We start from the raw sequence: 25647 nt of genomic DNA on the forward strand, positions 1-25647 counted from the left end.
CACCTGTGAAACCTAACTAGCACAGCTTACATTTTCACAATCTTTTAACCTTTTTGTTGATTGTATGGCCCTGGCTCCCTTGACAGATTTATGCTCTGGTTCTGTAGATTATGCTGATTGTTACTGTGCATGATCTAAAGAAATATGCTTTTGGAATGTAATTCCAATTAAACACAACTAATGTGGTAGGGAAATCACATGTACTTTGGGAGAGTCTGGTAAATTGCAAGTACATACACTTTTATGACAGGAATCTCAGTGGATTCCTCTCCTTTGCTTTGATTTGCATGGCTAAGACATATGATTTTTCTTCTATTGTTTTGATAACTAATGAGGTTTGTTGCTTTTCCAGTTTTAATTTGATAGTGTTTTGTATCTGATACCTATATTTAAACTTCTACAGACTGTTTTGTAATGACATCCACAGAGACTCATAACAGCACAGATTACAAATTTACTAACTTTGTGTTTACATATGGTCTTCTGTATAAACAGATGCCACATCATTGAGCTAGAATGATGGTAAGAAATACCATTTCTCCCTTCAGCCCCACAGTGAGATCACATAACTTTATGTTTTAGAAGAGTACCCTTGGCGATAAAGAAAACCATTTTACCCCTTTAACCAAAGTGATATCTCAATTCTGAGTATTTACTTAAATAAAACTCAGGTTATTTCCTACTTAAGTCAAAGTAACTATGATTTTAAGAATTCAAGAAAATGCTTTCCAAGGTCCTTTTATCATTTGTGTTTGCTGTTGATTTCTGCTTATTTTTTACATTCATAGAGATAAATATTATATACCTGCCACAGGCAAGGCTATATTCAAGTCATCCTCAAAAGATAACCTCTTTCTAGAATATCTTGAGAGATGAGAGCATCTTTGGGGCATCATTACCATAGATCATTGACTTGAGAAGCTTTTCCTAATGTCTAACCTAACATCTTTCTCTTCTGATCTTGTTCAGGAAACTAAAAGAAGTGTTCAAAACACATCTTTGTCTGTGTTTATAAAGAAGATTTTGCCATGTAGCTTTTGCCCTCAGGATTGAATAAATATTAATATTGATATTAGCATTTGTGACACTGTGGTATCAGAAATAATTAGCCCATTTTCCTGCAGGGGTGTCCAACCTTTTGGCATCTCTGGGCCACACTGGAAGGAGAGTTGTCTTAGGCCATGCGTTAAACACATTGTGACACGTAATCACACACACAAAAAATTCTCATAATGTTTTAAGTAAATTTACGATTTTGTGTTGGGCTGCATTCATTGCCATCCTGGGCCGCACGCGACCCATGGGCTGCAGGGTGGACACCCCTACTGGTACTTCAGAGAAATGAAGAAAGAAAGGGAACAAAAGCAGGTTGTGACTTACTTCAAGGCTCTCAGAATGCTGACAGCTGGCTCTGGCACCTTGTATGTAAATGGATTTGTTACCTTAAGACTGTGGAAGCTATTTTGAATTTATTTTAGTTGCTTTTTTTTAGGTGCATTTTGACCAATTTAAAGAAGCGTTAATACTTGTCCTGTCTAGAACTCTGTCAAGTGAAGAACACTTTCAAGAACCAGGTAAGGACACTGAATTGCCTTCTTTACGTTGCCCTTTAAAAGCTGTGCAGGGAAGAATTTGGGGACCTTAAAGCATGTCTAGGAAAGATTTGGGGCATCTGCCTATCATAGATTAAGCAGTTATTTTCAGTGACTTGTCTTTTGATATTATCATAAAAGCCTTGCAGCTGTTGAACACTAAAATGAGACTTCCCTATGACAACAGTGGATTATGGAAGAAATAATTGGATTGTTCCTAGGGGATGTGTCAGATGGTGTGGCAATGACTCATTCCTGGAATGAGCAGTGAAGCCGAATGATACTTCCTTCATCCTTATTTCCTGTGTTCGCGGAAGGATGTGAATTGGGGCGGGGTGGGGGGGGGGAAGGGAGGGGTTATGCTTGAAAGAAGAAGGATGGCCAGTCTAGAGATAATTTCATTTAGTCCTAGCGAATGGATAACCCTGCACGGTAGACATTATTACATTTTATTATAATTGTTTATCTCCTTTTCTCAAGTGATAGTTCCTTGAGGACCATTTGATTCATTTTTGTATTTTCAGGGCTTAGTAAAATGTTTAACCCATAGTAAGTATTCAAATGTTATGACTTAAATATATTTCATTGATTTTTTAAAAAGACAACATAGATTATAAAACACATTATTTTATGTATCTCCAAGAAGAAAAATTACTACCAATTAGGGTAAAATGCCATTGATTGTAAGATGCGTCCTAATTTCAGTGTTCAAATCAAGGAGGGGTGGTATGTATATGTGTCTTAGAATTGATGAAATATGGTAAATATCTAAGGGGAAGTTTAAACAATGTTACAATTTATATTAAACACAGTCCAGTTTTATCAAATCCAGGATTGATCATAAAGGATATGAAGGGATTTGCAGGTGATGAAACTGTTTAGTATCTTGACGGTGGTGGGGAGTTACAGATTTCATGAATTTTTCCAACTCATAAAATTATGCCCCAAATGGATGAAATTTACTCTTTTTAAGTTATACCTTAAGAAACCCTACTTTTAAAAGAACATCAAAAATACAGTTTTTTAGACTAAGGAGAAATCATTAGCATTTTGTGGCTACAAGGAGCCATTCAATGTGACCTATTTAGACGAAGCACAGATGGGAACTCATTTCTGATCCTCACTGGTGATCCAGTTCTTCGCTCCTTCTGCAAGGCTCCAGATTTGTGTCATGTGCATGAACACTGGACTGAGTCTCCCCCTTTTTGTGTATGGTGATCACCCTGAGGAAGTTTATCCTTAACCTGAGGCTTGCCAGAGCCCACTGGAAGTACACCAAGAGCTTCAGAGGGAGTCTGTTGCCTTTGTTGCCTTCTCGAGGCTTTCCAGACTGACAGTACAATTTCTGTAGGTGACCACTGCTGGAACATGGACTTTCACTCTTATGAGGTCTCACATTTTATTGATATTTTTCCTTATTTCAGGTTGTCTGTCATTTTGATGACAATAGTGCAGTATGTAGGGACCCTGACTAGCGCTCTGGTGACATCACCGCATTTTAGTTACTAAGAGCATAGGTGAGTAAGCGTAGGTTCCATGTGCTCCTCTAGGCTGTGGTGGACCTTTGTGTGGGTTTGGGAGGAGCAGCCCTGCCACTTCTCCGACGATCTTTTTCCTGCCCTTTCTTACAAACCTGCACTGCCCCCTGCCAGAAAACTGCCATAATAAATACGCAGATTTATGGCGACCACAAACATGAAGAGTGCGCCCTAGAGTTGTACGGTGCTGCGACCTAAGCAGCAGGAGGAGGACGAAGACGGCGGCCGGCTGAGCTTGGTCACAGTGAGGAAACTGCATTTATGACTCTGGCTCCAGATGGTGACCTCAGAGCCCGTGCACATGCCTCGCTGCTGAGACCATAACTTGGCCTAGTCTTCCCGGACATCGCACAGAGGGGATTTCTGTAGTTCCGCTGTGTGCTCCATCCTTTGGGTCGGCTGGAGCAAATCTTTTTTACAGACCTGCCCCAAATCCGTGTAATGAAGCAGCAGAGTACGAATGGATAGCATTTCATCCAGCATTTATGTCACTTCGCTGACGTTTGGCCTGGCAGGATGAAATCTAGGACTGAGCCAGTACCTTAAGAGTGTTTTTTCTCATAGAAAGCAGTGAGTCAGCCCTTCCTCCCACATCCCCCGCGTTGTTCCTGAGCATCTCTGCTTTTTCCGTCTTTGCCCATCTCTGTCTGGCCCTTCCATCTGTGTCTGGGGATCATGCAGTTCTTTCTACTCAAATGTTCTCCCACCCACTCTAAAATGTGATTGCACGCCCACAGGCTGACTGGCTGGCGAGAGACAGAGAAAGAAGGGTCAGGACTCAAATGTGTTGTATTACGAGGCCACCCGAATTCACCCCCTGCTTCGCCTTTAGGAAAAGAACTATCCCTTAAATCATAGACCATATCATTGTCAGGCTGGAGAGAATGCAGCCATTTCTCCCATGAGCCAATGGAGGCCTGAAGAGGGACATAGCTTAAATGAAGTCCCGCAGATGGCAGCAGAGGAGGAGGCTGATGCTGTATTGCCAAAGCGTGTGACTTCAGGAACTTCCAGTGTAAGGGTGTTCACCCTCAGATGGATGAGCTGGGAATAACCCGGCCCCAAGTCAGTGCAGCCTGGCCAGAGAGATTCTGACAAGTGGCCAGAGGCCGCAGGAAGGAGTGAGTAAGGGCAAGTTTTGCCTGATCATTAGTGACAGGGAGGCCTGTGCCCTCAGATTGTTTGCCTGTTCAGTACTTAATTCACCTTCTACCATAAGGGCTGTGGTATTTTTGTCTTGCCTTTTGAAATTGGTAGACCTACTAGATTTTGGAAGATGACCGAAAGCATAGGGAGCCACAGTGTGTACATAGTCATAAATTGGGATTTTATAACATCTCAGATTTTTATACCTTAAAAATACCAGAGGCTATACCAGACCATAACATAGAAAAGCCAGCTTCATATGATGGAAAAAGCCTTGAGCCAAGAGTTATGAAATGCTGTGTCTGCCCTTCTAATTGGGTGGCCTCTGTGGTCTTTGGTGGTCACTTTGCATGTAAAAGTGGTTGTACTTAAAAAATACTTAAAATACATTCAGCTCCAAGATTTCATCATGTTGTCTTCTAATATCTAAATGACCTTATCTAATTTTATGCAAAAACTTAGCTTTCTGTTTCTGTAAGATTTTACCTAACAGAAATGGACACTGTAACATTTTGTTTTCTAGGGAGAAATATTCAGTACATGCAATACTTTCATATACCCCTAATAAAAGGCAGCTATATATAAATAATACAAATGCAAAGCTATAATAGCATTTGAGAGGAGATGGAACTAAGTCATTATTTCCATAGTCTTGGGTTCTGCTATTTATAACTTCTCAGAGGTACAGTTTCTTTATTTTTTTTTAATATATTTTTATCCTCACCCAAGGACATGCTTATCAATTTTAGAGAGAAAGGGGAGGGTTGGGGGGAGAGAGCACAAAAGAAACATTGATGTGAGATGTAATCATTTGCCTCACACATGCCCCACTGGGCACCGAACCTGCAGCCTGGGTATGTGCCCTGACCAGGAATTGAACCTGTGACCTTTCAGTTTACAGGACGATTCTCATTCTCCAACCAGCTGAGCCACACCAGCCAGGGCCAGTTTCTTTATTTTTAAATTTAGAGGCTATGGACTAGGCTATTTTCAGCATACTTTTAACTCTGATATTTATGATTCTAAATGTTAGAAGAGAGTGTTTTCTTTAAAAAAACAAAACTAACCACAATAGTACAATACAATGACAAATACTGAAATTCAGATAAGGACAGAAAAATGGATTGTGGCTGTAGGGAATCCTTTGTAAATTCCAAATTGATCAACATTGCCAGTGGCATAACTCCCTCATTTCTACATGTATGATTTAATTTTTAAATTATTTTCCTGGACTAAGTAAGGGACAACAACTTAATTATTAGTCATTTATTCAATTTGCTACGGCTGCGGATTATAGGATTTTTGTCATGGAAGTGCTGGCACAGGCTGTAAGCTACGTGGCATCACCATGCTGTCGGGCTCTGCTCTCCAAAGGTTTTCGTCCTCATCTGATGCTGCTTGCATTAGATTTCTGTTTGTAGCATTAGCATGATGCAGGTAGCCCTTTTTTCCCTGATATGGTTAATGTAAAATATCTTGCCTTTGTTTATCTGGTGAGTGAAAAAAAACAAAAACCCCATAGGTTTAGAAAAGCCAAATCCTTAGAAAAATAAGACTAGGCATGGTTTTGGTGCAGATGATTGGGTTTTTTGTAGTAAATGTTCCTAATTCCAGATCCCACCCTAATTTTAATTATTTTCCTTATATTTTGAGGAAGCTATGACTATAACAAACAGATACCTTTCATTCACTCAACTAATCTGCACTGAGGTCTGATGAACAGACATTGGACTTGGTCCTGAATTGCAAAGATTGAAGATTTGCGGTTGCAACTATATTCAGAGGCATTGGGCCAGACCCTCCTATTTTTAGGAGTTATTACACACAGGTGTGTTCTGTTGTCCTACCCTTTTCTGAGTTAAGATAAAGAAGAATTTAGTCTCCTGTTCCCTTGGTATCTAAAAGATGCTAACAGTGAGGGCACAAATATTTCTCCACAAATTAAAAGCAAAATAAAACCCCTACCACTATCCCCAGTGCCAACAGAGGAGGGTGTGGGGAGTTAGTTCATGAGGTCGGGGGAGCAGGAAACATGCCTGCTGGTGGTCAGGTAAAACAGTAGGCAACAAAAACTATAAAGATGCCTTGGGCTAATCAGTGCTACTCTCAGATCTTATAATATACAAATAATTACGGATGTACACAAAGATGCGTGTATAAAGATATTCATTTAAATAGTGAACAACTATATCAAAGATAAATATTTGATAGTGTATTGGTTAGGCAAATTATGATATATTTGTGTAATCAAAGACTAAGCTATTAAACTAAAAGGCAATCTTTAAAAAAATATAAAAATATCTTATGGTTTTAATTTGCATCTCTCTGATGGCTAGTGATGTTGAACATTTTTTTCATATGTCCATGGGCCATCTGTATGTCCCCCTTAGAGAAGTGTCTATCCATTTTGAGTTTATTCTGGTGTATGATGTAAGTTGGTGGTCTAGTTTCATTTTTTTGCATATACAGGCCAGTTTTCCCAACACCATTTACTGAAGAGACTCTCTTTACTCCATTGTATACTCTTGCCCCATTTATCAAATATTAATTGACCACAAAGGTGTGGGTTCATTTCTGGGATCTCTGTTCTGTTCCATTGATCTGTATCATCTCAAGCCTGTCAAAATGACTATCTTTAATAAATCAATGACAAGTACTGACGTGGATGGGGAGAAAAGGGAACCCTAGTGCCCTGTTGGTGGGAATGCAGACTGGTGCAGCCACTGTGGAAAACAGCATGGAGTTTCCTTAAAAAATTAAAATGGAACTGCTTTTTGGTCCAGCGACCCCACTTCTGGGAGTATATCCTGAGAATCCTGAAACACCAATTCAAAAGAATATATGCACCCCTATGTTCATAGCAGTGGTATTTACAATAGCCAAGATCTGGAAACAGCTGAAGTGTCCATGAGTAGATGAATGGATAAAAAAGCTGTGCTTCATTTACACAATGGAATACTACACAACAGTAAAAAAAGAAGGAACTCTTACTTTTTGCAACAGCATGGATGGACCTGGAGACTATTATGCTAAGTGAAATAAGCCAGTCAGTGAAATAAAAATACCATATGATCTCACTTATATGTGAAGTCTAATGAACTAAATAAACTAGCAAGCCAAATAGAATCAGAGACATAGAAACATGGAACAGACTGACTGCTGTATAAGAGGGGAGGAGGAGGTGAGGACTGGTTGAAAGAAGGTGAAGGGATTAGCCAAAGAACATACATGTGTGATCCATAGACATGAACAGTGGTGTGGGGGTTGCCTGAGGGAGTCAGGGGTAGATGGGTGGAGCGGGGCAAAGGGGAAAAAATTGGGACACCTGTAATAGCATAAACAATAAAATAGTTATTCAAAAAGTAAATGAGCCTACAGCTTTAACCCAAAAATTCCACTTCTAGAAATATATCTAATAGACATAATAAAAAATGTGTTAATGAAAAAAATGTTTTAAATAATTTTTAAAAATACAATATGTGGGTGTGTGCAAAAAATACTTCTGTTATTTAAAATTAAATAAGGCTGGTGAGAATTTTGATAATGAAACAGTTTACTCAGGAGTTCTGCTGATGTAAGTTTATTTCAGGCTCAGTGTATGAGAAGGTTTCCAAATGGGGGACCAACGATGATTGGTTTCTACAAGGAGTCTTAGAGAATTGGTGTGTCCCTTTCACATTGGCCGGTTGCTGAAGGGAAAGGAGATAAATGAAGAGAAAATGAGGGCAATAATGAGGTGGAGGCACCTCTGCTTTCTGAGATGACGGACTGGATAACGTCACTATGCATTTGCCACTAATCTTACCCACTACAAAAAATGAGGTCAAATGAAGCTGGGGACATCTGCTGTGAAATCGAGGGCTGCGAGACTCTCCTGCTGTGGGGCCTCATGTGGGTATCTCTCCCTGACCCCTGACTCCTCCAGGAGAAGGCTGGAAAGATAATCATATCATCATTATCTACTCAAAAGAGCTTTCTCTTGACCTGTCTTCAACTGTTTTAGGGCTAAGATGGACCATTGAGTCAGGACCATTACCCCTGGGGATTGCCTCCTTGGCATTCTTGTGGGGTGCTAATCTTCCCCTCTAAACTCCTAAACCACGCACATTACCTTTGTGTCTGGAAGCAGCTGTGTTCCAGCAACAGGCATCACTGAGACTGATGGGAGCTGATGTCCTTGCATCCAGGGAGGACCAGAAAGCTCCAACTGAACCTGTGCATCAGAAGAGAGGAGTGGCTGGGGAGCCCTGTGACATGGGCCCAGAAGCTGCTGCCTTGGACAGGCGTGTGCACACAGTGCGGGGTGATGATCCTGACTCTTGACCGCCGGTTGCAGAGGCAGGGAGCCTACTGGGAGGCAGAAGGAACAGTGGGTCACGTCGGAAGAATTTCCTGATATCCCTTTTATATTGTTCATTCTCTCTTGGCCTCTCTTCTCCTCTCCCGTCCTTGGGACAGACCCTTCTCACTTCTTTCTTCTTTTCACCACTCCCTCTCACCTCTACCCTCCTCTCCTCCCTGCCCCTCCCCCCACTCTTTCTTAAACTCTTGGTCCCTCCCCATCCGTTGCCCCTCATCTTCCTCCCCCCTGCCCTCCATAGGCTTCTGGGTCCCTGGCCATCTTCTGTCACCACCCTCCTTCTCTCTCTCGGTCTCAGTCTGTCTCTCTGTGTCTTTCTCTCTGCCTGCCTGTCTCTGTATGTCTGTCTGTCAATCTTTCCCTCTGTCTTGGTCTCCCCATTGATGCTTTCTCTCCCCTTTTCTCTCTGGAGAATCAAGTGTGGGATGGCACTCTCACTGTGTGATGCCTGTGCAATCGTGTGGTCAGAGTAGGCGAGGAGGTGGGGGTGTGCAGTGGGCCTGGGGGTGCTCCCTTGCTGCACGACTGCCTTTTCCCAGGGAAGCTTCTGGGGTGCTTGTCCTGAGCTTTGTCTGTGCCTCCTATTTGCCTTCTTTTTTTGGAGATAGACTTCAGAACTCCTGGAAGCTCGGCAGAAATGTACTGTGGAGAGCCTCAGGCTGGCAGTACCCCCGTGCCGAGGTCCTTTGCAAGGAGGTGCAGTCCTGGGAATGGTTTCCCCAGCTGACTACACAGGGCAGGAGGGCAAGCAGAGAGCAAGGCTCTGCCCGAGCAATTCCAAAATAAGATTATCAGCACCACAAAGGCAGGGCTGCCCTCTTCATCTTGGAAATATCCTCAGGGCATTCTTAGGAACAGGGAAATTGTATTAAAAAAATGATGAAATATTCATCTTATCCCTGGATAGGTATACCATAATGCTTTGCCATGGCCGGTGTTCAATAAATATGAGTTAAGTGATTTGACTAATGCTGGGATGCATCTTTGAAACTCCTCTTTAACTTTCCATATATGTGGATGCTGCTGCACTCCAGGTCTTAAGTTTGTGTTTCCGCAAAGAGAGCCTTGACTGAATAAATAGCATTTAGGCTTTCCAGCAACTCTTTCAGCCTTCTCTTGGGTCCTCATTGCTTTGCCCTTGGCTGTCAGGAGAGCTCATCACCCTGTGGCTGAGGGAGCGGGGCGGGGGGCGTGGGGAGGGATGGGGGTGCGTGAATGTCGGTTGCTTTCCCTGCCTGCGGCGGGCTTATCCCCGGCTTATTCTCACTGACGCTGTATTTCAATTTTTCTTTTATTGTAAGTGCAAGACTGTGTGATCAAAAGTCATGCATGTGCATGGTGGTTTATCCTGATTCTGGAAGGTGAACATCTTTATCACAGGTCTGAAGTTCTTCTCCTTGGGACAGATGAGATAGGGAGTAAAGAATGTGGCGTCTGTCCCAGCCGGGGTGGCTCAGTTGGTTGGCTGTCCTGCCGCAAAGGGAAAGGTCACCAGTTTGGTCAGGGCACAAGCCTGGGTTTTTTGGGCTTGTCAGGTCTGCGTGCATTGGGGGAGGGTGGGCAGCCGGTCGGTGTTTCTCTCTCACATCAAACCTCTCTTTCTTCTTCCCTTCCTCTCTCTAAAATCAAAAATGTTATTTTTTTTTTTTTAAGAATGTGATGTCTGAGGATCCAGATTTTGTATAATTTCTAAGACCAGAAGGAAGGGTTTTTTTGTTTTATTTTTTGTCTTTTGAACTCTAAATAGATTTTTCCCCCCACCTTCTCTGTGGAGACTGTCGGTAGTCTCCATGTTATACCTGCAGTCTAGGAAATTGAATCAAACCAAGTGTTTGGTTTACGGAAAAGAGCCCAGATCATCCAAACTAGGTCAGGAAGGACTGCCTCAAGTCACCTTGCTTGGTTGGTGTGTCTCATAATAAGCTCTCCAGGGTGGCATCCAAGACTCCTCTAGGCAGTCTGGGCTTGTCTGCTTTCCTTGAAATAACAGCCCACTGTTATTTGTATGTAGTGATGACAAATAGGAGAAATGGAAAAAGGGAAAGTAGGGAAAATGACCTAGAAGCTTGACAGTCCAGGCAGAATTATAAATATATGTTCAAGGAAATAAAACACCAAAAGCACCACACTCCTTTATAATTTATTTGTTTCACTGACATTTCCCATCTCTCCTTGGAGCTCGTGATTGGAGCAGTTACTTAACACTTACGTTAAAGGAAGCTATAGGTGTGAATTATTTTATTATTAAATCAAATGATCCATAGATAAAATTGTTCCACTAGGAAACCTTGAACTATGTAAGTTACATCTGGATGCACTCATAAAGCAAATAAACTTTGCCCCAAGGCTGGTTTTACAAGTTTTCATTGGGCATGGTAAGGAAAGGGCTAAGGCATTCCTTAAAGAGTCTTAAAATCCCCACTGAGGCCTCCTGCTCGGTGGGCTGCTGCTGCGGACTCCTACAGGTCTGAGATTGATAAGGAGAATAATAAAGGTGCAGGTACTTAACACAGCAATCAATGGCTGTTGACAATGTTCTCTCTGGGCCTCCTTTTGCCATTTGTCCCCTCATCATGTAACAAGGCTGATGCTCTAAATAGGGGAGGGATAGATGAGTGTCTAATTCTAAGAAGTAACTTTTTAATTGGTGTGATTAATCTAAGTCTTTATTGGTCACATGGATAATTTGGGAAACTTGGTATGAGGAAAACTTAATACCCCATTTATCCTTTATGTATGTTAATATCTTTATTCCAAAAAGATGATACAGTTTGATAAGTTTCTCTGAAAACTAACTTTGCGATATATGTACATTCTGTGGGAAAAAAAGTGTTAAACTTTGCTCAAAATTAGTTATAATAATAAAATAAATTTAAAAAAATGTTCAAGTTCCTGACAGTGCAAAAGTTAGGTAAGTGAATAAATTGACCCAAACCCCTCACAGTTCCTAGTGGATCACAATCTATTACCTTGCATTGCTTAGGAAAAGAGCTCTTGCATATCTACTGCTGCTCCCTGCACGGCATGGGGTATTGAGTGGTAAATAGCTAAGGAACCATTTCTTCCACAGGTGGGCTTTGGATTAATTCCAGTGGGTTTAAAACAAAACCAAAAAAAAGTTCCTTTGTCCCACACGGTTTTCCTTCAGAAAAAGTGCAGCACGCATTCAGCGCACATCTGCTGTTTCTGTCCCCAGATGAAATTCCCGCCCCGAGACTGTTCTCACACTGGGACAATCCCATGTTCCATTTTCTGACGTTATAAGTTTTCCTCTTCCTCTTTTATAAGCCCCCATCATCATTAATGGTGTATCTTGTTGTCTGCCAGTACAACTTAAGAGTATGTCATAAATTAAGGATGGTTCTGCATTGCCTCTTATCTGACTAGCATCTGTGGGTGTCAGCTGCCAACATGCAGCTCGGGTGTCCGGGCCGATCCTGAATACTCACAAGCTGACACACTCTCTTCTGATAAAAGGTACCTTCAAATATGCATGTGATTTTCAATATAAATTTTGTATGCCTTAATACTTCCTGTAAGAGAATCGCTCGACCTAATACAGTGACTTGGCTGGGACTTTTATAAAGCTGGATATAAATATCGCTAGAAATTATAGAGCAAACATAAGTACTTCACTCTGAGCTTTGCTGAGCATGTTCAGGATGCTTCTGACCACATCTGTGAAATCGGAGCTCATGCCAGAGGATGGGCAGTGGGGGAGGGAGCAGAGCTAGTACTTCCAGGGAAACTACCGAGTAATGGCGGACCCCTGACCCAGTTCCAGTGATGATAAAGAAAAGGTTTTATTCTTTTAGTTCTTATCTAATCAACAACCATCTTCATTTTGTTGGTATGTGTACATACTGCATCTACAAGTCTACATGCCTGAATTCAGGCATACCTTGTTAGGGCTGTCATGTTCAGACAGAACACATATTATGTTCTCCAGAGAGACACCATGTCGGTGCGGATGATAAGAATCAAAGCATTGCTAGCCTTTTGTATGTAATGGAGTATTTTATTCTCCTAATTCTGTACAAGTTGCCAAAACAACAACAACAACAACAACAAATAAAACAGCCAGCCTGTATCTAAGATGATATTTGCATGGAGTGAAGTATTTATTTTATTGCTTTAAAGCACTCGTTTGTAGAGAAATGTTAGTTTGTAGGAGTGGTGGCGGTGGCGGTGGTGATGGCAGCGGCGGTGGTGGTGGCGGCGGTGGCGGCGGTGGCGGCGGATGCTGAACCTGTGGCACGTTATGTCAGAATGCTGAAGTCCTTCCTTAAGGTCAAGAGATGGCTCTCTCCTTATACACAATACTTTTTATTTTGTACGACACTGAAGCTCTTGAAGAAGAAGAAGAAAAACATACACCATTTTTCTTAATGCAGTTTCATGTTTACTATTTAATTCCACAGCTTTTAATTTTATAATGAGCTCTTGAGGTCAGGTTTCATATAAGCGATGAACTGTCATTAATTGATTCAGATCCATTGTGACAGTTTCTTTGTTCCGTCATCCTGTTTGTCTTATAGCTCAGAAAGTGGGATGCTTAACAAAGGAGCCTCTGACGTACAAGAGGGGTATGTTTCAGACTAATTGGTGTGAATACTAACTTTACAGTGTTGCTACAGTGTTTGTTTTATCATGATTTTCCAAGACTTCCTTCAACGTGCCTCTTTGTTAGTATGATCGCTCCCTCTCCCTTTCCTGCAAAACACCAGCTTAATAAACAGAACCAGTATGCCCCCTTCTTTGTCCTTATCTTCATTCTGTACGTTTAAGTCAAATCCCTCCCTGCCAGCACTGCATCATCATATGCAGAGGTATATTCGGGTGCGGCAAAATCATTCAGAATTAGAAGCCGTGCTCTGCATCTGAACTGGTGGCTCACACACGCCCACGTCTACCACAACTGGCAGATGGTGCTGGTTTATTTTGGGGCTGGTATAAGAGGCTGCATCTGACGGCTGTGAGCATCAGCTAAGGCCTGAGATTGTCATGTAATGTGGCCTCAACTCTTGTCTCCTTGCCCAGACTGCCCACTAGAAGCTCAGCCCAAATATGTCAGAGGTGGGAAACGATATGGACGAAGATCCTTACCGGAGTTTCAACAATCTGTGGAGGAGTTTGCAGAGGTGACAGTGATTGAGCCCCTAGAAGGAGAAGAAGCAAGGCCTTCACACATCCCAGCCGGTGACTGCAGTGAGGTAAGGAATCAGACAGGTGCATCCGTGTGGACCACGGGACACCTACATCACCATGGTGCAGTGACAAGACACCTGAAGGAGTGTATGGCTTTCTCAGTTACGAGGTCTCTGCTCGTTTTGTTAGTTGCCTTTTGGATAAAGAAGGCTAACTTTTCTATTGTTTGAATGTTTTCATCTCTTTCAACTTTGGGAGAGTTGACATTTCTGTGCATGCTTTGTATTTATACATTTTTGGATTCAGTTGTTTTTAGATTATCTGGTGTCTGCCACTGTTAACTGTTTGTGGAAATAGATCTCTCCTCCATGGCCCTGTCATTTTTAGTTGTGTAAAAAGCTGACCAACCCCAACCCCAAACTATAAAACGGCATCCGTGACTGGTAGGAAGTGGAAGCAATGTGTTAGGCGCTTTGAGACCCGGCATCTTATCTTTTGTGGGGGAGAGGTAACACATTTTTCAAATTTGGTTCTTGTCACAGCACCCAGCAGTGCTGTGGCTCTTCTTCCTGGTTCCGTGGCACCTGGGCACATCTCGCTCCCCAACAGTTAGATTCGCCTGCCTCCCTCATCTCCCTGGTTTTCGTCTTACATGTTGCCATAACGTACCAGTGAAGGAGAAGCAGTAACATTTTCTTGATTCTTTCTTTATGGCTCATTTACCAGCATGCCATTTATAGAACATGCTTGAAAATGCCGTGCTGCGCAAGCTCTAAATATTTCTTGCACACCCAGCTCAGTCTGGGGCTGCAAGTGTTTCCAATACTAATATAAACTGGAAAAGAGACAAAGTGCCTCAACTTTCTGAAAGTAGTCTATAGATTGTGGCTTGATGAGGGGCATATGCGCTCATGCACGCGTGTGTTAGTGTATGTATGTGAATGTTCAGTTTACTACAATTGGCAGGAATCTAGCATCCTGAACTTTGCAGACTACCCATCCATAAACCCAAAGGTAACAGAAGAGCCCAAGTACTGAGCAGAAATGAAACCAGCCACAGGTACTGCAATTTAGAACACGCATGACTCGTCTGCCAATCAGAAGCTGCACCATTTGTAAAAAACAAGCGATACCTGTTCTCACCCCAGAAGTGAAGGGGCAGTGTCAAAAAGGTGAACCAGAAGAGAGGAAGAAAAGTAGCTAGAGAAGAGAGAGAAACCACAGAAATGGTATAAGAGTAGAGAAGTGACAACTGAAAACTGTGAAGGCTGTGAGAAGCAAGAAGGAGAACGCTGCCCAGCGGTCTGAGCAGAGGCTACTTCCCCTCTTGGGTCAGTTGGTTTCAGGCCCTTTCTTGGGTCCCTGTGAGAATTTAGACAGGGCCTTTCCCCAATAAAACACATAAACTCACATGCACAGAAATTTTACATGTATAGTTTCAGGGAGGCAAGTAATTTGCATACTTCCGTTGTTGCAGTGTTTGTAATATTTATCTTGCTGTCAGGAAGAGTATCATTTTATTACACAAAGTCTGTTTAATAGCCCCAAGGAGTGTGGAATGTATCTGAGACATTTCTTTACGAAAAATAAAAAAAGGGGGTAAAATATGTCTCAACGTTTTAGGAGGTTAGCTTTGGTTATTTCGAGAACACTTTTAAGTCTGGTATCTTCCTTCTCCAACTACTTTTAATACCCAAGGCCTTATTATTTGGTGCTAAGAAATTAAATGATTCTTAGCTTTTAATATGATAGCTTCTAGTTACCACCTGGAAACACACAAAGTTCTTGGGCAGAGCTGATTTTGTTGTTGGTAGTGTATTTCTTAAAGCCTTGTTTTATCTTATCTACCGACTTCAAGATTTACTGTTTAAAAACTGAGACTCTGGTTTCACGTGTAAATGAAGCGTGGAGGCCTGAGTCTGGGCAAAATCTTGCTGCTTGCGTCTTAATAAAAGGGTATGTTGGGAGAACCATTTCACCCCGATGGACTTGCGCTTCTCTCACTCCTCCTGGGCCTCTCAGGTATGACCATTTGATGCTAAATATAGAAACTTTTGTGTTCAAGTTCCCACCATGAACAGAGCAGCTAGTGGAGGCCTGGAGGGGGTCATTTCTCTCATTGTCTGTCCCCCAAGGGACAGACTCCTGACTCAACTTTGATAGTCTGTTATATCCCACCCCAGAAAGCCTTCAGGAGTTCCAAGCACCACATTCACTCCTGTCTCTTTAAATTGCTGAGTGTGGGCTCAAACCAAAGCTCATCCAGCTGCTTTCTTGCTTAAAAATGAAGTGTTTTGTGAGCTGAATGGAGCCTGTCAGTTTTTAAATCAATTCGTCACTTTAAAAAATTAATGGGTTCACGTGACATTTTTGATGTTCCTGTTGGCAGTAAGAAAGGCCAGCCCCAGCTTTGTGCAGTAACCATGGTTGTAGGTCACACTCACAGACGCGTACAGCCTGGTGGCACGGTTTCATCAGTGTGTCAGTCTTATTGCATACTGTTAGGTCAAGACAGCAGTCCTGTTTCCTGGCCAGTTTTCACAGGGGCCTCAACTCAGTTGGCCAACAGAAATCCACGCTCTTAGCAGCCCGGGCTTGTGCTAGAAATACCCTCGTCCCTTCTACAGAAGCTGTTTAGGTCTCCCCAGAGTGCTGGGTAATCTTTCCTGTTCTAGGGTAACCCCCCAATGGAGACTCTGGAGAAGAAGAAATTCTCAATGTCCTGTGGGATTTATTTATTCTTAATTTATAAAGAGTTCAAAAACTGTCAGGAGTTCTTTATTGTACAGTTGACTTCTTTTTTTCTCCCTTTTGGTTGCCTGAGGCCCTTTGGTGTCCTGCCCTTGGGTGTTAAGAATTTATTCTTCGGTTGTGTTTTTTATCAGTGGCTCACACTTCATCTCGGCACCACTGGGCAATACTGAAGGAAAGAGCAGGACTGGGTCTCCCCTGGCGTGAATATTTAATAAGGAGCAGTCAGATGGAGAGCTGGAGACAGGCCTTCTTGGTTTTGATCACTAGTTTCCTTTGACTCCTGGCTCCTGGCTCAGGGGCAGGTGGGATTTGAGCTTGCCTTTGGGCTACAGTTTCTCCTACTCTCAGATATGCCTGTTTTTTTTTCCTAGAGTGACTTTAGTTTTTTGATGAAGACAAAAGGACCTGTAACTGCTGTTAGAAGTTAAATGGAGGGGGAGTCTGGCTGTTGCTACCCAAGAGGAGACTAATTTTAGCTCTAGGGTGAATCAAATAATTATTTTATTTATCTGAGGACTTGGGTAGGGGTGGGCAATGGAGCGGAATGGTGCCACACGCACCTGTAAAAGCTGTCCTTGCGGTGACTTGCTTCCTTCTAGGAATTCGTCCTGGAGGGATATGTGAGCAGACAGTCAGTCCTCTGCAGGAATAAAACAATAACCCACCCCGACTCTTCTCTCTAGGGTCTTTCTACAATAGGGGGGTTGCTACAGATTAACACTTCATTCTGAGGCTCCCGGGTCAGTAGTTCATAATGTTTTCCTGCATGGTTCCTTGGAAGGCCTACTTCCATACGTAGAACAAAAATTCTAGGTGATTCTCAGTAATCGTACGTCTCTGCTGTGTACCTGTAACTCCACCCTTTCCGTGCCACCCCAGAAAACAGAAATTTGGACAAGTGAGAGTGATGCTGGTGTAGATTGCTTTCAAACAACTAACTTTATTTTTAATGTAAGTCCCATGTGAAGTTTCAGGCTTCATTAGTTACAGCAATTTGGAACTCCTCTCGTGACTGTTCATGGTGCACCATTGTGATCTGGTGCCTTGGGTGAGACCCGACATGGTTACTAGGGGGTCACATGCTCCATCACCGTGGTCTCATCCCCTAAATAGAATATATCAGAATAAATCTTGTTACGAGGTATTTTTTATTACATTCGACTTTTGTTTCAATTCACATACGTTAATGCCCTAATGTAAACTGTAAACATTCTAATCATCTTCATCCTACCCTTCCCTTGCCCCCAAACCCCTGCCCCCAGCTTTATTTAGGTGATTTGATTCTTTTCTGGTGAAACAAAGCATCTAACCTAGCTACTAAGCATGCCTCCCCTACCAAGGTTAGTGTTTAAGCCCAGGAAGCCATTCCACAGGGAAGGACCATTGCTTTCTTGCTAAATTTTCAGCACTGAAAAGTGTATTACAGAACTTCATTTTGAAACCCCGCAGCAGAAGATGCTAATTCACAAAGGACAGGTAGTTTCCACCATCAGGCTGAAACGGGCATCCACCTTCCAACTTAGTGGCTTATCTGGCAAGTGGATCCCTTGGGAGTCTGACCTCACATTCTGGGTGGTACTGAAAGGAAGGTGATGATTTTTTTCTTTTCATGGGATCATTTTCACTCGAGGCCATTCAATTGGGCATTCTGTTCTGAATTATTCCAGACTAACAAAGGGCACATTCTTGATTCCACGTAAGGTGTGATCAGTGAGAAGGTTTTGGCTGCCGTCAGTCATTTTTGCTTCACTTCATTAAGAAACAGAAATGAGTTTTTAGGTTTTAAAGGGTACATTTCCCCCCTTTTATATGCATATATGCAATGGCTACTGAACTGACCTTGAATTTTATGCTCCCCTTTCTTCTAAGGGTAGATGGAAGGGGGTGGCAAAAACTAAACTAATTCTCAATTCTCTTCTGTATTACTCAGCCCTGGTAGGAAAGGTTGTTCAATTAACACAATTGGGGCAGAGCCACTTTGCTTTCTGCCCTCATTGAAAACAGGGGACACCTTGTTAAGTGTTTTCCTCCACCGGGAATAAATCAGGTCTAGTAAGATTCTTATCAAGAGCAAGAGAGTTTGAACAATTCTTTTTTCAACTATAGACAATAATAGTGTAAGCCAGAGCCATGCAGTTTAAGTGAGGACCTGGGAGAAAAGTTAAAGCCAATTGTTTAATTCGCCCAAGAATGGACAAGCAAATCAAGTTTTTGTGTTGGGACTGTGGGGGTAGGAGGATGGGAGATGGTGGTAATTTAAAAACTTTTAAAAAAAAAAGCAAAAGAAAAACTGATTTTACTACCCTACAAAAAATCAAACTTCTTGAAGAAGTGTGAAACTGACTTATATTCCCCTTATGTTCATTTTCATATATGAATAACTTTGCAGTTAAATTTTATGAATTATTCATTTACATGGTATAGAGTAAATATTTAATTCTGGAGCAAACATCAAGAGCCGAGAGAAACTCTGCTAAGAGCTTTTGTAGTTGAAATGCACCTGTTTTCCCATTACTCCCATGACATAGTCGTTGACTTTGACAATCTGTAAGCGGCTTCATTACTAAAGCCATTTATTTCCATCAAGTGACGTGACATCACCAGGACACATTTTATGAGTGGAATTCCAGCGTTTCCCTTTATATTTCTGAAATCTGATTACATCATCTGGCTATTTCCAGAGAGGAAACACTCACCCAAGATGCAATTGTAGATCACTTGAAAGTGATGCAGAGAAGACCCTTCAAAGCTAATAAGATGTCTCTCATTGCAACACAGACTACAGCTTTCAGCCTTTAAGGCCCTCAAGCCTCACTGTTCTGAACAGTCTTCCTGACTCAACCCCTGGGGGAACTCCCTTGGAGTCAGCCCGGAGCCCTATCTCCTTCCAGGTCAACAATTTCTAATATTCATTTTCTGACCAGGAAATAACATGGACAACAAATCAAAAATTAACAAGTCAACTTTAATGATAATAGTAATATTGTCCAATTATACACTGTTAAGTGTTTTCCAAATAGAATAGCAGTATTCACTATCTGTTGAGAGCAACTCTGATGAGCTAGATACTGTGAGCAGATGTATTAAAAACAAATCCTGCCCTAGCTGGTGTGGCTCAGTGGATTGAGCACAGGCCTGCAAACCAAAGGGTCGCTGGTTCGATTCCCAGTGTACGGCCCATGCCTGGGTTGCAGGCCAGGTCCCTAGCAGGGCGTGCATGAAATGCAACCACACATTGATATTTCTCTCCCTCTCTTTATCCCTCCCTTCCCCTCTCTAAAAATAAATAGATAACATTTTAAAAAATAAATAAAATAAAAACAAATCCTTTTCCTTTAAGGACTTTAAAATTCAGTGAACCAAAACCAGTCTCCAAACTTGGTAGGAGAGCTTTAAGGCTAAAATTCTTTTAAATTGAGCATTTCTTCACACACCGAAGGCTTTTTGGCAACATAGCAAGACTCATCTAAATGTACCCATTTGAAACTCATGCATGCATTGATTCTTGTTATCCCCAGCACTTACTGGTAACTTTTAATTGCCTTTTTTAAAATTGAGGTGACATTGGTTAATAGGGTCATATAGGTTTCGAGTGTACATTACTGCGATACATGGTCTGTATAAGGCACTGATTTGCACTCTAATTGCAACAGCGCCTCAACTGAGCAGCTTGTGCCTGGGTTCAGAACAGAGAGGTTAGGAACTGGGCTGTCAGGTTCTCCATTGCTCACTTTGGGACAGTGGGAAATGAACCAAAATCCCAGGAAGTGTGTCCCTGCAGAAACAGTAGCCAGCCCTGCTGGGCTCACTTAGTTTCCAGTACCTAGCGCAAGTGTGGCTTTATAAAAATTTAGGACTATTAGTTAGATGCACCATGGATGCTGGGTTTTTAAAAGTCCCAAAGTTTCAATCATAAGCATTCTCCTAAACCAATTTGGGTGGTTGTGTTTTGTTTTGTTTTCTTCCCAGAGACTTCCTTTGCTTAGCTACTCTTGTAAAATGGACCCTACACCTCAGTTTGTTATTCTAGAAAATTTCCTTCCTCTTCTCTCTGGGCTTGCTAGACTTTAGCCTTTCAAAAACAAATAAACAAAAAACCAAAAACCCTGCTTAAAGCTGCTGAGATCAGCACAGCAACCTCTGCTGGAAAAGAATAACCCAACGTGTGCCCCCGTAATTGTTTTAATGAGCCATACATTCTGCAGGGCACAAGGTCTGCCCTGGAGCAGATGGTCGGTTAGGGCTGTGACTGGGCCATTGTGGGCCGGGGCCGCACCACAGGCTACAGATGCTGGCCCGGCCTCGGCGCTGGAAGCCAGGGATCCAAGAGGCTCGGGCCATCTGCTCTGCAGTCCAGCCAAGCAGGTGTCCCTCCAGAGAAAGCCTTCCTGAAAGCAGTGCCGCCTGTGGGGCCACGTGTGCAGGGCACTTTCATCCAGCCGTAGAGAGCTGGCCACAATGGCCAGCATGACATCAAGATGTACAGCCCCCAAGGCGGGTCGGGGGCTCCCTTTGTCTGCCTGCTGCGGTGGGAGCTGCCTTCTGTGGCAACCATTTTGGAGCCAGGCGACCTCTGACCCCCTCCCCTCTGCCCACTCTCAATGGGGATGTTGGCCAGCACACTTGGCATGGTAATGTGGAAGCGTAAGCAGGCCCTGCCAGCCGTGGCCACCAGGGGACACTGTCCACGTGGAGAGGGCCCCTGGGGAAGCCCTGCTCCTAAGCTGAATCAAAAGTTGATTGCTTCATGCCCTGATCAGGTGGCTCAGCTGGTAAGAGTGTCGTCCCGCACACCAAAAGGCTGTGGGTTCCATACCTAGTCAGGGCACAGGCCTAGGTTTCAGGTTTGATCCCCAGGCAGGGTGTGTGACGGAGCAATGATTGATGTTTCTCTCTCACATCGATGTTTCTCTCCCTCTCTCTGACCCCCCCCAACCCCCAAATCAATAAACATGTCCTCAGGTAAGGATTTCAGAGAAAAAGTTGATTGCTTCATCAGAACTTCATGCTCAAAGCTGTTATTTCTACAAGCCTCTTCTGGGTCTGTTCTCAAAGCTGACACTGTTCTGTCTGCTGTTTCTTTCCTCTGCCTTTGGCCTCGTTTGGAATGCCCAGGTAGTAGGAATAGTCATTGTAATATTTGTTTACTTAACAGCCACTTAGCACTCAATTTGTAGCAGGCACTGTTTTAAGTACTTTCCAAATATTAGTACTCCCTTGCAAGGTAGGCATTGCTGTTTACTTACCCACGAGGAAACTGAGGCACAGTCGGAGTTAAGTAACTTGCCCAAGGTTGCACAGCCAGTAAGTGGTGGAATTGAACTGAAATTGAACTCTGGGAGTTGGGCTCTGGATAAGAGCTAATATTTCCCAAGTGCCAGGCATATACTTTCATGTGCTGTGCATCCCCACTTTGCGGATGAAGTACAGTACAGAGGGGTCGCACAAAATGGCAGAGCCAGACATGACCCAGACAGTCCCTCTGCCGGACCCCGATGCTCACTCATGCCACCAGTTTTGCCTCCAGAGTCGGGAGGAGCTGAAGTCCCACAGAACGATTTTTAAAATTTTGTTAATATCTATTGTTTCTCCAGTGAGAGGCTACCTAAGTTTTCAAGGGAAGAGATTTAAACTCCTCTTTTGTGAAGCAGTGTTGAGAACACATCCCAGTAGTTGTTGCTCCCTTCCATCCACATTTTCCCAGAGAGTTTTGTGATTATCTCCTTCCCAGTGCTCCTGGCTGACCTGTGTCTGGAGGCCACCTGCTAGGCTTTCACTGCACCGGGTAAACCATCAGCAATTAAATGACCTTGTTCCGGAATGATGCCTGCTTTTATTGGTGGTGTTCCAGTAGCCCAATGATCTAATCCCCCAACCTTTTAATCTGCCTTCCCCTCCCTCTTCCCCTGTTTTTTAATTGGAACTACTGGCTCCAGGCAGTGAGAATGAAAATAAATGAGCTGTGACTGAATTGAATTGCACACCCCAGTTCCCCAATTGCAATTTAATAACAAACGTTCAGCGGCCATGTGCTTACCTCAGTCTTTATTGGAATGGCAAACTCCCTCTCCAGTTGAGGTGGTCTTGGAATGAAAATGTAGCCATTAGCATAATAAACTTCTTTCTCCTAGCAGGGCTGGTCCTAGGTGGCTCTGTGATTCTTACACAGGGCCATGGAAGAAATGCTTGGAAAATTGTTATACCCTAGAGATTTTAAAACAAGTTATCCCTAACCCCACCACCATTTGCCGTTAAGAGTTTGCTGCTGAAATCATTTAAGATGCTGGCACTGCCTGGGGTTTAGGAAGTCGTGCTATACCTGATGCCTTTGGGTCAGGCTGTCTTAAGAATGCCTCTCTGCATGGTCATAGTCACAGTCCCCAGTGTGGGTGCCATCCCTGCGTGGGAAGTCTGGGTACCGGCAGCGTTCACCCTCCTGAACAGCACCTGGGCTTCCCACCAAGCACTCTCTCTACGGCACAGGTCACATTGCTAGAGGACATTGCAGAGTGGTAAATACCAGAAGGAGAGGGCTTTCCTTTTCTTCACACCCCCGTGTCACAGGAATTCACTTAGTGAGAATTTGAGGGCAGGTGGGCAAAAGAAACCGTGGAGTTGTACCTATTTATATTACATAAACAACATTTATAACAGTAAAGGAAATACAATTGTTCCCCATATTCCCTCAACCAAACATATCTACTTTATCATCTATTTCCTTCCAGTCTTTGTCTAATTGTATAAATATTTTTGCCAGCAGTAATCAGAGTGTAGGTAGCATTTTTGTTATGGTCTTTCACTTAACATTTCATAACATGTTTTTCCATGCTCCTACATGGTTTTATAATTATACTTTTAATGACTACATTATAATGTTTCATTACATTGTTGAATATTTAAATTATTTTCAGTACTCTTACAAAAAAATTTTGCATTTACATGTTTATGTCTGTTTTTATTCTTCTTCTGACTGTATTACCATAAGAAATCATATGAAATTATTAGGTCAAAGAGTATGAATATTTTTATGGCTTTTGTTACATTAAATCATTTTCTTTACTAAAAGCGTAATAGCCATTTATACTGCTACCAGTAATACATAAACAGGCCTATTTTATATCATGGTCTTGATCGTAATAGCAGTCATATCTTTTTTAATTTAATGATAACAAAGTGATTCCTTGGTTTTCATTTATACTTCTTTGATTGCTCTGGAAATGAAACTTTTCCCATATTTATTTGTGTTGCTTCTTATGAAAATTGTCTGTTAGTATTCTGTGCATATTTGTGGGAGAATTGGCATTTTTCTTACAGATTGATATGAATAATTAATACCTCCTCAGGGCCACCCAAATTAATGCTTTAAGTTTAAACGTAATGAAAAAAAATCTGCAAACATAAATTTAATATGTACTACATAAACGCATGTCAAATAAAAATACAGCATTGTATAGTGCTTATTATCTGCCAGGCACAATTCTAAGCATTTTACCCAGCTTTGTGGAATGTGTACTACTTTATTCCCATTTTATAGATGGAGAAATGGAGGGCAAAAGAGGTTAAGAAACTTGTCCACACCAAACCTGGCAGGTAATCCAGGATTCAGAGCCTGGCAGTCTGCCCCTCGCCTCTGGGCCGCGATCCCTTCAGTGTGGTCTCTTGCTAGTTAAGGGTGGGAATCCGGAAAAGAGGGCAGCAGAAAGCGATGGCCTAGGGATTGAATCAGATACACACACCCAGACCCATGGACTCAGGAGTTGCTGGAGACAGTGTGTTGCAGCCTCTTGCTCCTCTGAACCAATTGCTCACTAATTGAAAATGAATTGAGAAGTGAGCAAATGTAAGAAATAAATTTTTATGTAGTAAGATATATACCCTGTTGCTCTAAGAATTGTTACTAAGGATTTTTTGAAGGTGTATTTGCATTTCTCCAACTGTATCCCACTAGGGGCTCCCTTTATCATTCATGTCTAGTGATACTTATTCTTCTGCCATTTCTGCTGTCAGTTTGTGCTGTTGAAAACCACCCGCTGCTTATGATTTGGCAGATTTTGACCAAATGGTTCTTAGACCATAGATACCTATTTTATTTGTTTTAGGTAGATTTAATGGAGTTTATTTTAGGGTGCGTCCAACATATTATATGCTGAGTGAGTTTTCACATTTGGGGTGCCACAGGTGTGAGAGCATTAAATCATTTGCTCTGTTGGATAAGGAAATAAAAAGGGAGGAACAGATAGGCAGGGTGCTTTCATTAGTAGGGCTTTATTGATTTAAAACTTTTAATTTAAAAAAGTTGAATTCTGCCCAGAAACAATAATGTAAGAAAATTTATGGAGGACTATTTACTCCACTGCTCCCTCCCTACCCCTACCACGCCTAGCTGTCTTCCAGGTGTGAGATACGTCCTTATGTGGAAATGTGGCCTGACAAAATTGTAATCACAAACAAACAAGCAAAAATCCTTGTGCCCTAATTCATTTTCCACAGGTACCGTGTATATTAGTGACTTTCAGTTGTAACCTGAATGAGTTGTAGTGCACTTACACTTTTTGAATTTAGCCTTTTGATGTTTTGTTTTTTTTTCTGTATGGCAAGAATAACCCATCTCAGCATTGTCAGTCTGTGGTTGCAGTTTAGGGTGGCAAATTTTGGTGAACTCTCTGAATTGGTGCCATCTTCAATATGTTCCTAAGGAAAATACAGAATTGTAATACCCTGGTGGACAGTTGTCCTTCAGTTAAGAAGAGAGGACTAGATGAGTGTGGAGAAGGGAACAAAGTAGCTGCACTTAGGTTGCCTAAAAGAAGTTCTTTAACTCTTAGCAACTTGAACAAGCTACTACTGAAAGTCAGTGTTTAATCTACGAATTGTAGGTGGCACCCTGCCTGCCTTGAGGAATCCAAGCTCTGGAGACAAGAAGTGACTAGGTTCATTTTCCTGTTGAGTTTATTTCAGAATTCTAAGAAATCAGTTCATGTTGTTCAGTTCAACAGTTCAGCCATCACAGAGAGTAGGCTGGTTATTTGTTGTCAAAGATAGCTTCATTCATAAAGTTGGCTCTTTGCAGAGACAACAGCCAGGTGTCGAAAGGGGAGGGTGCAGCTTT

At 42.3% G+C, this 25647-nt stretch overlaps 1 protein-coding gene across 2 annotated transcripts in view; it reads left to right on the forward strand.

Annotated features, from left to right (window-relative positions):
* The window catches only part of NIN (ninein), a 92616-nt gene that overhangs the window by 18449 nt on the left and 48520 nt on the right, over positions 1-25647 (forward strand). For both annotated transcript variants that reach the window (XM_054567582.1, XM_054567581.1), the window contains exons 4-5: positions 1493-1574; positions 13677-13849. In XM_054567582.1, the coding sequence (XP_054423557.1) occupies positions 1493-1574; positions 13677-13849 (255 nt within the window). The remainder of the gene's footprint in view (positions 1-1492; positions 1575-13676; positions 13850-25647) is intronic.

Source organism: Pteronotus mesoamericanus, unplaced genomic scaffold (assembly GCF_021234165.1).
Source record: "Pteronotus mesoamericanus isolate MK-2021 breed Mesoamerican mustached bat unplaced genomic scaffold, CSHL_Meso_final contig_182, whole genome shotgun sequence".
NCBI classification, from domain to species: Eukaryota; Metazoa; Chordata; class Mammalia; order Chiroptera; family Mormoopidae; genus Pteronotus; species Pteronotus mesoamericanus.